General features: G+C 42.0%; 1 protein-coding gene across 9 annotated transcripts in view; it reads right to left on the bottom strand.

The window, feature by feature from the left end:
- Nucleotides 1–684: 684 nt before the first annotated feature.
- The window catches only part of ANK2 (ankyrin 2), a 179,733-nt gene continuing 166,468 nt past the window's right edge, over nucleotides 685–13,949 (bottom strand). For all 9 annotated transcript variants that reach the window (XM_051617957.1, XM_051617958.1, XM_051617959.1 and 6 more), the window contains 10 exons: nucleotides 12,867–12,998; nucleotides 12,222–12,368; nucleotides 10,248–10,527; nucleotides 9,604–9,889; nucleotides 7,928–8,020; nucleotides 7,384–7,467; nucleotides 5,885–6,049; nucleotides 4,415–4,597; nucleotides 3,652–3,743; nucleotides 685–3,059 (listed from right to left, as the gene is read on the bottom strand). In XM_051617957.1, coding sequence (XP_051473917.1) covers nucleotides 2,876–3,059; nucleotides 3,652–3,743; nucleotides 4,415–4,597; nucleotides 5,885–6,049; nucleotides 7,384–7,467; nucleotides 7,928–8,020; nucleotides 9,604–9,889; nucleotides 10,248–10,527; nucleotides 12,222–12,368; nucleotides 12,867–12,998 — 1,646 coding nt within the window. In that variant the 3' untranslated portion in view covers nucleotides 685–2,875. The remainder of the gene's footprint in view (nucleotides 3,060–3,651; nucleotides 3,744–4,414; nucleotides 4,598–5,884; nucleotides 6,050–7,383; nucleotides 7,468–7,927; nucleotides 8,021–9,603; nucleotides 9,890–10,247; nucleotides 10,528–12,221; nucleotides 12,369–12,866; nucleotides 12,999–13,949) is intronic.

The raw sequence follows: 13,949 nt of genomic DNA, 5'->3' as shown, positions 1-13,949 counted from the left end.
CATGTGGCCCTAATCTTCCAAAGTTCATTAAATAAATTGGGGTCAGAGCACATGAAGAGCATGTTGGTGTTACAGCCACCACAGTGGCTCTACAGGTGACATGTGTTCTGATGTGCACAGGTTGGAAGAAATGAAGACATTTTTACCTGCTCTGTGTCAATGAGTGTCTGTAATAGATCTGCATGAGCAGAATTGGTACAGATTTATATTGAATAAACTTAACTTGGCAACTAAACAGTCTTCCCACTATCTTCTGTGCATTACAAGGAGGTAAGACATGTCAGATTTGCACCCTACATTTTTCTCCCCTGTCTTTCTTCTGGTTGAGAAACTCTCAGTAGTGAGTACTGAAAAAGGAATGGGCTGTAACCGTCTGGTCCACAGTTGAAGGAAAACTCCACAATTTCAGGCCAAATGAAAAAACTAGGAAACATGCCTAGATACTCTTTGAAAAACTATCGACAATGATTTTCAAGAAATTTGTATCTGACTGTTGTAAGGACTGACACTTACCAGTCAGTGCTGAATTAAAAAAAAACACAACAAAACACAAGGAAAACTATCTGTCTGTCTGTGTGTCTGAGGGAGGTGGGTACAGAGGAATTATGATAATTCAGCTAAGGAGCCCAAACTGGTGCTGCTCCTTTTTATGCTGCACTGGCAGTAAAAGAGAGTGAGCCACAATTTCTACATTTAACACTTGTACATTTTTATTTAGTTAAATCAGCCATTGTACACATTGCAGCTATGTATTGTTAGTGTTGTATTTTTATTTTTTTTTTAATTTTTAACTAATACATGCCCTCATAGATATATTCAATTAGTGTTATCACCATGGGAACAAGATGCTGATTCGTCAACTTAAAATTCACTTCTTCTCACAGTATTCAAGTTCTTTGATAACACAGCAAAAAAAAAAAATCAAAATAAGTGGTGAATAACCATTATGTTGTTACACAGAACATCATCTGCACCGCAAGTAACACAACAGAAATGCATTTCTTTAGAGCCCCATCCTTGAAGATCATCCTGTGCTGTCTCTGATGGTAAGAAAGCCATGATGCCTTGTGAAATGTTTCGTCACGGGCCTCATTCGGTTTGGCTGCCAAAACACTTTTGTTGGTTGGTTGGTTTGTTTGTTGTTGTGGGTTTCGTTTTGTTTTTTTCCTGCCTGCCAAAAAAAGTGTCGGTGTGGCCCCTGGGGTTGTTTCACCTGCAGGAAGCCACAGCTCCAGAGATGTTCCCCTGCTTTTGGCATCGTTACCTTAACGAGGAAGTGCCCTTGTTCTGAGCACTGAGTGAGTTGATTAAAAAAAACCACAAACAACCCCATAATGGTAGAAGGCCAGATAAGCTTGGGAAAAGTATTACTGCTAGAGGAGAGGATCTGTTCTACTCTGGTTTTGAGCATACTATTAAAAAATCAAAGAGCTGTTTAAAAACACTTAAGTTTGTGTGTGTATTATATATGCTAAAACACTGCCGCGCCCCCTCCATGAAATGTTGTTATAGGACTCCCCAAATGTCAGATCTCTGTGTTCCCTTTTTAGAAAAGAAAAGTGCACACCTGCTATCATGGTTTTCAGAGGGTTGGTTTAGAAATATATATGATAGATTGATTGATAGATAGATAGATAGATAAGAAAATCTGAACAGAAACTGGCTTTCCAGGATTGTGAGCACTTTCTCTTTAAAAAACACTTAATTGGAAGATAAAAACTGCTCGCTCAGTGCTAAGAGGGCTAACAAGCTGGCATGAGTACAGGAGGGTTTGGTTCTGACCTTCAAATGCCACATGCATGTATCGGATAAGAGGCAATCTTGATAAAACACGGTGAATTAATTACTCTCCTTGTATGGTGGGTAAGTCTTTCTCCCACAGTTATCTACAGTGCAGTGGCCAGCAGGAAGTACCACCAATAAGACAGTGTGGTTTGCTAAGCAGTGATGAAAACAGGAAACTACTGTAGTTATAATTGTTTCATACACCCTGCCACATGTCCAGATCTAAAAGATTTTAATACCGTATGCAAATGTGCCATAGATATAGCTGCTAGCAAGTCAGTTGCCTAACTGGGTATTCTTTTCTTTAATTTTTTTTTGTATGGTTTTTCTTTTTCTGGAAATCTCTACGTGGCTGTCCCAAGGTCTCAGAAGTGCTAATGGTCACGGTCAGCTGTTCCTTGGTGAGAACAGCTGAATTTCCAGGTTTTTAGCCTGACTCTTAGAGCCTTTAACTATAACAGATCCCTAAACTGGAAGTCTTACGGATGCAGGAGCTCTGCAGGGCTTCCTCCTCAGTCAGTCTGTGGTTGCAGTCGCTTGTGTTAACATTATTATATTAATTGCTGTTCAGCAGTGTCAATAGACCTTGTAATCCATGATGCTAATTGTAGTCACAGGCAGTGTGTGTTCTGCAGTCCTGTAAGTCCAAACACTCTTGCTATTTACAGTTTACATGTTATCTCCCTTTTGTATGATGCATGTACACAGTCACTTGAAGAGGCCTGTAGATGAAGTTGGCTCGACAAATGCAATTTCATGAAGCCAGTGCAGAAGCAAAGGAACAGCAAGAAGTGGCGACGCTGACAAATTCCCAGTGCAGCACAAAGACGACGGCTCGGTGGATAAATCATCCCGAATGAAGGATGCTATCTTTGGTCACAAATTAGCTTACAGGGTAAAAAAGAACAAAAACCCAAAATCAAACGGGGGGGTGGGGTGGGCGGGGGGAAGAAATGAATTCGCTGCATCTGCACAAGTAGAAATGGCAGTGTCTTCCAGTGATGATGTAGGTAAGGATGTCCACACCTGGGAGATGAATGCTGCGCAGGGGATGGGTGGTGACGTGGTGGTGCTGAGGGGTGGCAGCTTCTCACTTCGCCTCCTGTTTCCAGTCCTCTGTGCAGAAGTGTCTCAGAAGCTGCTGGAGGTCATGGTGGAGGTCATCCTGTGGTAGTGCTTCTGGTGTGTCTTCCACCTCTTCTATGTGAACATGTTTTCCATACCGATCCTTCATCACAGTCCTCTTCTGCGTGCTGGCTTTACTTAGCCTTGTCCTACAACAAAACAAAAGAGAAAACTTTAAAAGCCCACAGTTCCTGAAGGTTTGAATAAATGCTCCTCACGAGTTGCTGTTTCCAGCCTTTTTTCATTTAATATGACATAAGAGCTGTGGCTGGCAGCTCAAGCCAGCTGCTGAGGTCAGATACTCGTTCTGCACTCTGAATGCAACACACACCACTGCTTTCACTGCTTTCATGATGTGAATTAATAGCAGTTCATCTTCTGCACTCTGAGGAAGCATTCTGGTTTAGATGCCCAGCAAAAACATGCTGTAGCACACTGACATGCAACGTGTTGAAATCCACACAAGACAAAATATTTGCTGTATTGAAGGTGACATACAGGGTTGTTGCCCTGCACAATCATGATTTAAGCTGGTTAATTTCTTGAACATTTACTTCTGAACAAGCCTCACTTCTGACAGCCAATAACACAACATTTGTGCTGATCTAGTGTCCTAACCGATGCTGTTAAGCTTTATGTGCTGCCAGTGGTTTCATTTCAGACACTCACTGAAATCCACTCCTTTATTATGAGTTTGTTAGTCCTTTTCTAGTCACAATTAATTGACATGCCAAGCCAAACCTTTTAATAATTGATCCGTCCTCTTTCAGGATTTCTTTCTCTACTAAAGCGGGGAGTTGGACTTTCATTTGGTTACCTGTATAGCTCAAAGCCTCAAATTAAAACATAAACTGCAAATTAAAAACAAAAAACAAGAACCTGGGACAGAAGAGAATTGCTTTTAATACCTTTGTGCTTTATATTAATGAAGTTGAATGCTGAGAAAATGAAAAGAAGCATCTGAGAGAAGCGAAGCATCTGCCTCCCATCTGCCATTTGCATCCTTTCAAATATTCCTCAAATGCAGAGACCAGTTACTGCTGCTTCTGTAGGTCAGTTTCGTTTTACTAATAATTGTGCCACAGCAAGGTGCTCATGAGCTGAGCAGCTGTTTCTTCCTTTCAAGGACAAATTCATCACCTTGCCCAGTGAACAGACTTAACTGTATCCATTTCTAAAATGTGAACATTTTTCTAAAATTTCTAATTCAGATGAATGAACTTTACCAGTAATCTCACCCAGGACTTCTAACAACTTCACTAAAAGCCTCCATGGCTTTTTTAGGACCTTAGAATGTTTCACAGTTATTTCTGTCATGTCAGCTTCCCACATACACACACTTTCTATACTAATCCTCTTACAATAGGGCTGAGTGTCACAACAGAGCTTTACACTCAGTAGCTGAGTCTGGTGCTCCACCAACACAACTTTCAATAGAGTGGAATTTGTCCCCAGGTAAGTTGTGACACCTGCTGTAATATTTATATTTAAAAGGCACTTTTACCTCTTCAAAGTCCTCTTTGGCTGATGGCAGATCAGTAGCTAAGCTGGTATCCCCCAGGTGTTTCTCTGTTCTCTCTCCTTGCACCACAGTGGTCTTGATGACTTTGCTGACCTTCCGGCCTTCCACTGGTTCAGACTGGAACTTGGAGGCACTGGGCAAAACAGCAGGTTCAGACAGGGTCACCTGTAGGGTTAGAAAGCAGAAGTTACAGAAGCACAGAATGGTTCTGCTTGGAAAACACCTTTAAAAGATCACTAGGTCCAACCACAGGCTAACACTACCAAGTCCAAGGCTTCAACCATGTTCCTCAGCACCACACCTGGACATCTTTTAAACACCTCCAGGGATGGTGATCCAGCCACCTCCCTGGGCAGCCTGTTCCAGCGTTTCATGACCCTTTCAGTGAAGAAGTTTCTTCTGCAGTTGCACCAAGTAACAAGTGGAGCTCTGGCTGAGCATCCTTGCTGAGTTCACACAGGCAGCACCAGTTAGGGGTCTCAGTCCATACCCTCATTTTAAGATGCTGTTCTGAGAGATGAGTCACTTGTGAAACCAAGAGACTCTTACAGGACCAACAGAGCAGAATATTAGAGCACCACGGGAAAGTGCCAAACATGATTTTGTTTGGCAAAATACAGATTTAATGGATATGGATTCCATATGATAAAATGTAGCTCTGGCATGGTCAGCTAACAAAAAAAAAAAACAACAACAACTTTGGTTTCTTGTTACCTTACTCTTGAGAATTCCTTCTGACAAGAGAGAATGGTGACTACATTCTAAGCCTTTCCAATGACCACTTGCTATCTGCTGCCATCAGCTGCAGAGCTGCTGAGGACAAGCCCCAGGCCTGGCTTCTGGCCCCCTGCCGCCCCCTCAGTTCTGCTGATAGAAACGTCTGTGGGGCTACACGGTGAACCAAAGCAGGAAAAGATAAACTGAAAAGCACTTACCTTCTCAGGGTTTTTTTTTCTTATTAATTACCTGGTTCTACAAACAGTTTGCACAAAACTAAAAGTTTTTTAGCCTCTTCAAAGCAAAGAACACACCAGTAAGTTTAATCTAATATAACTGTGTCACTTTAGAAGGGCTTAGTTGTAGAAACCCAGAAAACATCAGATCATTTTATTACAACATTCACTAATTTTCTTGTTAGAGTAAGAGGCAGAATAAGAAATAGAAATTTGCCAGATATCTATGTCATCTTAGTGCAAAGCTGCTTCTTTATGAAATCAGTACTTCTCATGAATCACAGAATCTGTATCCTGACTTACTTGCAGAGAAAACTGCCCTCTTTCCCTGCCCATCTTCCCACCCCCAGCCTTTTCCCTGTCTTGATTCCCAGGTCTTTCCATCCTCAAGAAAACTTTTTTAAAGTATCACTCAGAACTGAAAGTTGTTGGCATGAACCCCTTCCACTGCTGGTCTGCAGCTGCTTGGTACCATCACCAGGGAAGCAGAAGGTCTCACCTCTGACTGCTCACTGTCGCTCTTCAGCACGACCCGTTTTACAACTTTGGAATATCCATCTCCTTCCTCAACAGTGATGGGCTTCTGTGGTGCTCCTTGCATGATGACTTCCTCCTTTTCAGTGCCCTCTGGAGAAACGTATCGCCGGATGATCTTTCTAGTGACCTGAGGGAAGAAAATAGAGCTTTATCCCAAAAGAATTAGCAGAAACATATTCCTTCTCATTCTCTGGATAAATATTTTCTACTCAAAAGGCATTTTTTCCTGCACAAGAACTTAACACCCGTGCTCACAAGTACCTGTTGTTACAAGTTGGTGCCTTCACCCTACTTAGGCTACCACACAGCAAAGCCTCCACCAACTTACTTCACAAGTGGGCACAATATAGAGATTGGAATGACTCTCTAAAGAAGTAGTTCTTCTTAGGAAATGAGGTACAGTATTTTAGAGAGTAAACATACTTGACAACGGCTAGAAAACATTTTCAAAAAGGCTTCTGAAAGTAAGAGGTTATCAGGTACTAAATGCTTAGAACTAGACTCACTTGGACATCATGTTGTAACACTGATGGTGGTAACCACTGCTGAACTAGTGAGATAAATTTAACCTACTCCAGAGATTAATCTGGTGCCGAAACTTTGCAGGCACTGGCAAGCCAAAGAGGAGCAGAAGAGCACTATGGGCTTCAAGATGAGAGAACACTTCTCAGGATGGGGTTGTTAATTTTAGTATGAATTCAAACAGCTTCCAGAGACATGCTATCCAGCTGAGGGTCTGTGATGTTTTATTGGGAGACAGAAGATGGAGCTGGCCACCAGCAGAAGTCAGCCAAGTCCTAGAATGATTCTCTGAGCACTGAGTTGTCAGATAAATCCAGGAGCACAGAAGTTCCTCTTCCATGCTGTGCAGGAGTCACTTTTACAAGCAAGGTCTGAAAATGCTTATTTTATGAGGCCATCACACAATAAGTACCTTCTATATACTTTGTGCCATAAAAACTGAACTGAATGTACACATACAGAGATTTAGGAGCCTCCACAGATGAGTGGAGATCCTGAAGATGTAAACTCTGGATTTAGATGATTCTTGCAGCCCCAGCTCTCCATTAGCTTCATTAATATAAGCAAATATGATCTGAGAGAAAATTGTTGTTGTGTGGGTTGTTTTGTGGTGGGTTGTTTTGTTTTGTTTGAGTTTGTTTATTTTTTTTTAAAAAACACTTTTTCTCAGATAAGTGGTTCTATGCAGAATTTTCCTTGGCTTCAAATTAACAAAATATGTGATGTTAAGTTATAAACTGTAACAGAGAATGATCTTGTGAATCAAAACAATTCTTAAAACTTTGGCATCTCTCACGAACAGAAATTCTGGTTCCTTCCACACTCTACTCTCAAAAATCAGGCCCACTTCACAACAGAAAATTTGGCATGGATGTGGATGTATTTATCCTTCCTTTTATGGGACAGTAAGAAGGCAGCAAGGGGCATGACTGACAATACCTTCTTCACCACTACGTGGCCATGTTCATCTGTATATTGCTCTTCTGTGACTGTTTCTGGTGGCATTTCAGGCATACTATCAGCCTGTGTGACAAAGAACAAAGCTTTATGAAGCAAGGCCTTCATGTAGGTAACTTCAAATAGGCAATTTTAAAACGGGTTAATTGGTTAAAGAATGAAAATAAAAATTGGGAAATGTTAGAAAAAAACCAAACGGTTCTGCAAATCACTACTTAGAAAGTCATGCAAAGAAAACTTCTGCCACAATGGACAGGCAAGTACATGTGAGCTGACCATGCCGTGTGTGGGGTGGAGAAGTCCTTGTCCTCCTGTCCTCCCCTCGTGGGATTTAGTTGGGTTAGCAGGGACACTATGATCCTCCCTCCAAGAAAAGGTATTGGAATGGCTTATCCAATGCCCATGCATTACTCAGGAGCATTCCAGCATTCCAGACAGCCACCAGCCAAGGGTCTGTCTCAGCAGGAAGCCTGTGGGTGTTACCAGGGCCTGCCATAGGCTCGTGCCATCGTTCCACACTCAGTACCTGAATAATCACCCGGCGACGAATGACCCTGGTGGTGACCATCTCGTCCTCGTCCGAGCTGATCTCCAGCCCACCTAACTCCTCTGCTAGCTCCTAGTGGAAGCATGGAAGCAGTGCTGTGTATGTGGTACCACCAGTAGTTACAGGTTCTGCCTTGCTTTTATCTAAAACCACCTTCACTTCTGAAAATGTTTGCTTTGCTTTTAGGATTTTGGCCTCTTACCTGTCTTTGATCTGTGAAACACTGACGTGGGGCAGGAGGCTTTGGCCACCTGACTATACATGAGCTGTTCATTAGCATATGATAAAAAGAAGGAGGAATCTTTGTGGTATTAATTCTGTAGGATGCTCTTAGTGGTCTTAGTGCTCTTGAGGTTGCCAGAGACAACCTGCAATTTGTGGCACACCGTTGTTGCAGGTGGACTAGAAGGCGTTACTGACACCAACTCTGGAATTCATTCAGAGTGCATATGGTTTCTGTATTAATTGCAGAGAAAATTACATTAAAGCCTTTTAATCCTCCATTCTGGCAAGTACCTAATGCAGCATATAGACAGCAGGACTAAACAGTGTTTAACTAGAGGAGAATGTATCAATAGCCTTAGCACTGGAAAGATCAAGAAAAATTAGTAACAAGTGTTGAAGTTCTTCTCTCTCCTGCATAGGGAAGAATTAAACATTTAAATAAAGATGTCAGAAGGCAAAGAGAAGCTGAAAAGAACTACTTGGAAAATATCAACAGTACAAAAGCATAAACAGTAAATTAAATAAGAGGGGGTTGTTTCATTTTGGTGATGCTTGTGGTTTTTGTTTTGCTACAATAAAAGAACTGGAGGGAAACACAAGTACAGTATCTTAGAGGGCAGCCTTTCCTACAGCAGCCTCTGCATTGAGTTCTATTGTAGCCCATCTGTCAACATCTGAGTTATCCTACACATTTCATAGTCAGCTCTCTCCTGAGCTCTGAAACTCTTCCTTCCAGGGGAGGTACACTTGGCAACACAAAAAGCAAAGACAGAAGAGCCCGTTTCTAGGCAAACGTCAAAACAGGAAACAATTTCTGCTTAAGCAGAACTGTGTTCTCTGCTCTAACTTCACTGAAAACTAATTTCCTGCCCAATTGTGCCTTCTCCTTTTCTTCCACTTAGAACAGGCAAATAAAAATGTTTATTCTTAAACCTTTACCCATAAAGTAATTGGAATGCTCCCCTAAAAGCCATACAGTTGCTTTCTTTTGTTGCCTCTTGACGTTTTCCCCTCTCCAAACTCCACAATAAGCTTCCTTTGTCTTGCACAACCCATTACCTACCTCACATAGGTCTTGCTCTTCCCTTCCATCTCCTCTCTCCATTTCTTTCCTGCCTGCATGCTACAGAACCACCATTCTCAAGTTCTTTTTCTTCCAGTACATCCTTTAGCATTCTGCAATGTACATCCTGCAGCATCTCTTCAATCTCACTAACTTTACAGTACTTTGCATGTCATTCTTCGCGCTGCTCTGAGCTAGTCTTGCCTTTCTTTGTAAGGGCCCTTGTAACCACAGAGGAAAGGAAAAAAGACTCAATTGCAGATGGGGATTAATCAGGCAAATTAAAAATATTCTCATTTTAAGGAACGAGCGAGATAGAAAACTTTTTCTTCCTCGTCAATTACGTGGAGGCAAAGTTGTTACTTACCTTTTCTAAAGATTCCTCTTCATAGCCTCTTCCGAAATTTTCCGTCTGCTCATCAGTTGACTCCACTATCACCAGACTAGATCTCCTTGGAGAGGGGTCCTCCTGGTGGAGTCGGGGGTCCTCGGCCTCCTGGATGATGGGAGATGCACCTCTCTGAGCAGATGATGGGGGCAGTGGGGAGGGTTTTTCTCTCTCTTCCTTTGCTGCACTGAAGCGTGTAGATTTTTCATTTGCTGCTTTTCCAGTTAGTGGTGCTGCAGACTGCTCTGTTCCTGGAGTTGTGACACTGGGAATTACAGGTTCAAGGGAAGTTACTATCATGCAATGCTTTCCAATTTCCATAAATGGAACATTAGGCACGGATCAAATATTGTCATGTCACCTGCCACCTAGCAAAGTTGAGAAATAACTCCTTGACAATAACTACAGAGCAATCTGTCTAGGAATCCCTCTCATCCTCCTGACCCAAGGCAATTTCCAAACAGATGTCCAAACATTGCACCCTATTTTGCAAAACTTGGTCTTTGTAAAGGACTTATGTAAGCTTTGCTGTCACCTGTGCTCTTGCAAATCTACACCTTGCCTATTGTTTTTTGGGAAAAGAGACTGCATCACTACATTCCTTCTGGTCTTTTGACACTTACAAATATTCACGCTGCGAAGCAGATGTTTTTTCTGGCACATCTTGGGGTTTCCCTGAGAATTCAGCTTCTACTTGTTCCTTATGTGCTTGTCTCAGGAGCTCAGCCATTGATACTTCTGCCTCACTCCTGGGAGTACTGTCCTGAAAAGGAGAATAACTGACAGATACGTCTTCCTCAGAGACAAGAGGAGGCTGCTCAGTTGGCTCACTGTCTTTAGATATTCTGTGTTGTTCTTGCTTATGTCTTGAGCTGTACAGTTCTTCTTGCAGTGCAGAAAACCCTTTAAAAAACAGAGACGAGAAATGTCATTCCAAATCTGACTAGAATGCAGGCAGTCCTCTTCATTCCCTATGTGCATTCAAAACCCCCAGATGGAATATATTCCCTGAAATTTTTAGACATCTTGACTGGGAGAAGACATAACCTCTCTAAGTTGCTGAAGGAATGCTGGATTTCCACTACTATTGCCAAATAACGAATCTTGACTGAGCCAGGCAAAACAAAATTTACCCAGAAATTTACCTGGAGTAATTCATCTTGAAACCTTCAAAGAAAAAAAGAAGATTCACAACAGTTTTTTCTTTTTTCCCAGCAGATCAGGATAGGTTTTAGTGACTTTTTCCCCTCTATCCATGAATAACCACATGTGGAAAAAATAACTAAAGTGTGGACAAAGAAATTCACACAGGACTAGGTGCAAGAACTAGCTTATTTATGTGCTTCAGAGCATATAAACAGCCACCCTCCCCCAACCTCTCATTCTGTCAAAAAAGTGTAAAATAACATGTGTGTTTCTCTTCCACAGGCTGCAAGTCACAAGCTTGGGCTTTGGTTTTTCTTCACTAGCACATTCACTGGGAACCCACTGAACTCTGAAGAATAGCTTAGGGGAAAACATAACTGCCTGTACTGAACTTGAGCTGGACATGGAGCTTAATGTTTTAAAAATCATCAGTTGCGAAATTAGAATGTTAATTACAGCAAAAACCCTTCTGTTCCTACATTCTCTTAGGGAGGGGCTGTTTGCAGCTGTCTAATACTTTACCAAGCTACTAGTTCACACTAAGTTAAGGATGCAATCTTCCAGAAGACAATTTAATAACTGTTGAGTTAATCTACTGAACTTTTAAACTTAAATCTAAGAGCATCACAGCAGAATTACAATATCCTGGACATTTGAATCCAAAGGTTTTTCCAAAACATAGTTTTCCTGTTACAAAGCTTGGTCAAACCCTAACACAACCTTCTTAACTTTTGGGAAAGTACTTGTATAAGCAAACAAATCCCCAACAAACTGGGCATAAGTATTTGCAGTATTTTCTAGCAATATTCCTTTATTTGCTTCAGAAGAATCAGCAAATGCAGAGCTTTAATACCTGGTGCAATAGTGACCTGTGTGACATCGTGCTTTGCATTCATCCACATTATCTGTACTTTCAAAATGAGATGCTAGTGCTCAGTCAAAAGAGTTAACAGGTTATCATAGAATCTTAGAATGTATTGGTTTGGAAGGGACCCATAAAAGTAATCTAGTCCTCCCCTACATTAAGCAGGGACATCTCACACCAGAACAGATTGCTCAGAGCCCCATCAAGCCTGACCTTGATTGTCTCCATGGATGGCGCCTCCACCACCTCTCCGGGCAATGCCTTCCAGTGATCCACCACCCTTGTCTTAAAGACCTTTTTCCTAATGTCCAACCTGAATCTAGCCTTTTCTAGCTTAAAACCAGTACCCTTTGTCCTATTGTTACATTCCCTAGTGAACAGATCTTCCCCAGCTTTCCTGGAGCCCCTTCAGGTACTGGAAAGTCGCTATAAGGTCCCCCTGGAGTCTTCTCCAGGCTGAACAGCCCCCACTCCCTCAGCCTGTCTTCATAAGAGAGGTGTTCCAGCCCTCTGATCATTTGGTGGCCCTAGTCCAGCATTCCAGAAGGGCAGCTGGTGCTGGGCAGTCTGGCCAAGGAGCTGTTACCTTCGCTGTGGTCCAGCCCCATTGTTTGCTCCATTTCCGCGTAGGAGCGGTTGCCGAGACCCTGCGCCGAGTCGATGCCGCTGGTCTCCATCAGGTGAACTATATCCATGCGGTTGATTCTTGTGAGGCATTGGGTCAGATTTGTGCCTGTGGCAGCAGAACAACACCATGTGGCAGAGTGAAAGAATTCCACATGCTCTCCCCCTTCTCTTTCCCATGTGAAGCGCATATACTGACGGATGCTGAGCAATATATCGTATATCAAACCCAGATGCATTTAGAAGCATTGCTATGCAAAATCTAAAATTAGCTGAAGGGCTGCCTATAAAAAGCATCACTTAGCTTGTTTTTACCTTTAACAAGTTTTGGCAGTTTCCCCAAACATTTTCAGTTTAGGAAAAAGAGGCCTCAGTGTCTTTCCACTCTTACTTTGCTTGCCCTCAAACGAATAAGATTCAATTATTCCCTCTTGAGAATCCAATGACATGCCACATTATACAGAGAAGCTTAAAAAAAGTACAATCTATGGCCATTCTTTCTATAGCCCCAGTTTTACCCAAATTTTCTTTTTGTGATTATAATACAGATCTGTCAGCTCGACTAGCAAACTGAAGACACTTCTATGTACTGCAGCTGGAAACCAACCTGTTGCATGTTTCCCATCCCTTTCAAGCCAGTATTTAAGGAGTGCATGGCTCTGGTCTTGAAGAGAATTAGGATTTTCAATTCGGATCTGGTGAATTTGCTCTTCTGTGAAATCCAGTTCTCTTGCTAGCTCTGAAAAAAAAACAAACAATCCATCCCTGTGAAGATGCCTTTTTCCTCAGCTTACATCTGTTTTACAGCTGTCAGCAGCCGAGTGGCTTGCAAACATTTCTGAAACCAAATTCTCTCTGCTTCTTTGTACCTAGTGTTCTGTTTAGAGACAGTGTTAAACAGTAAGTTCAAAGACAGAAAGTCCTAGAAGTGGTGGGTCTCTGAGCTTTTATTTCTTTGTGTCTACCATTCCTAGTTCTCAGAGGCACAACACTGCTGACAAAGTTTAGCACTGACAAGCTACCAAATGGAGTGAAGCTGCAGGAACAGCACACGAGCAGATAAAAATCTTCCTAGCTACAGAGCATCATGCTCAGCAGATTCCATCCTCTGAAATGCTGAATGTTTCAGAAACTTTGATCAAAACTTGGTAAAATAATTCATTTTAAGTCATGGCATTTTGTAGGGCATAATACTACTGCTCCCCTGGACTTGTTTCATTTAAAGAAAAGAAAATGTCTGGGAATAACAGCTGAAGACCAAAACCTGAAAATGTGAAACTAAGACTATCTGATCTCTCTGTGATGTAGCAAAGGCTCAGACTGCAGCCCAGAAAGGATAAATGGTTTGATAGTCTGTAACATCTTCACTGCACCCAGAACCAGGAGCAGCTTTCTGCCATCACCAAAATGAGGTGCAACTGTTGAAACAGGTAATCAAATGAGTTAAAAGCCATGGGCGATTTGTGAGGTTTCTGCTGTTAATTCTGGTCTCCCTACTTCTGCTTCTTTCACCAAGAAAGATTAATATTCTATTCCATTGTTGTTATTGCTATAGTGGCATGAACTTGATTTTGGAGGGTGTCTTGTGTTAACAGGGTGGAGGGAACCCTAACCCCAAGCCCCAGATAACCTCATTTTACAGGCTGGCTTGTAAACTGGTGCTACTAAAAACTTCAACAGGTACACAGTA

The sequence above is a fragment of the Apus apus genome, chromosome 4 (assembly GCF_020740795.1).
Source record: "Apus apus isolate bApuApu2 chromosome 4, bApuApu2.pri.cur, whole genome shotgun sequence".
NCBI lineage: Eukaryota > Metazoa > Chordata > Aves > Apodiformes > Apodidae > Apus > Apus apus.
This window is presented reverse-complemented; position numbering and strand designations above follow the sequence as displayed.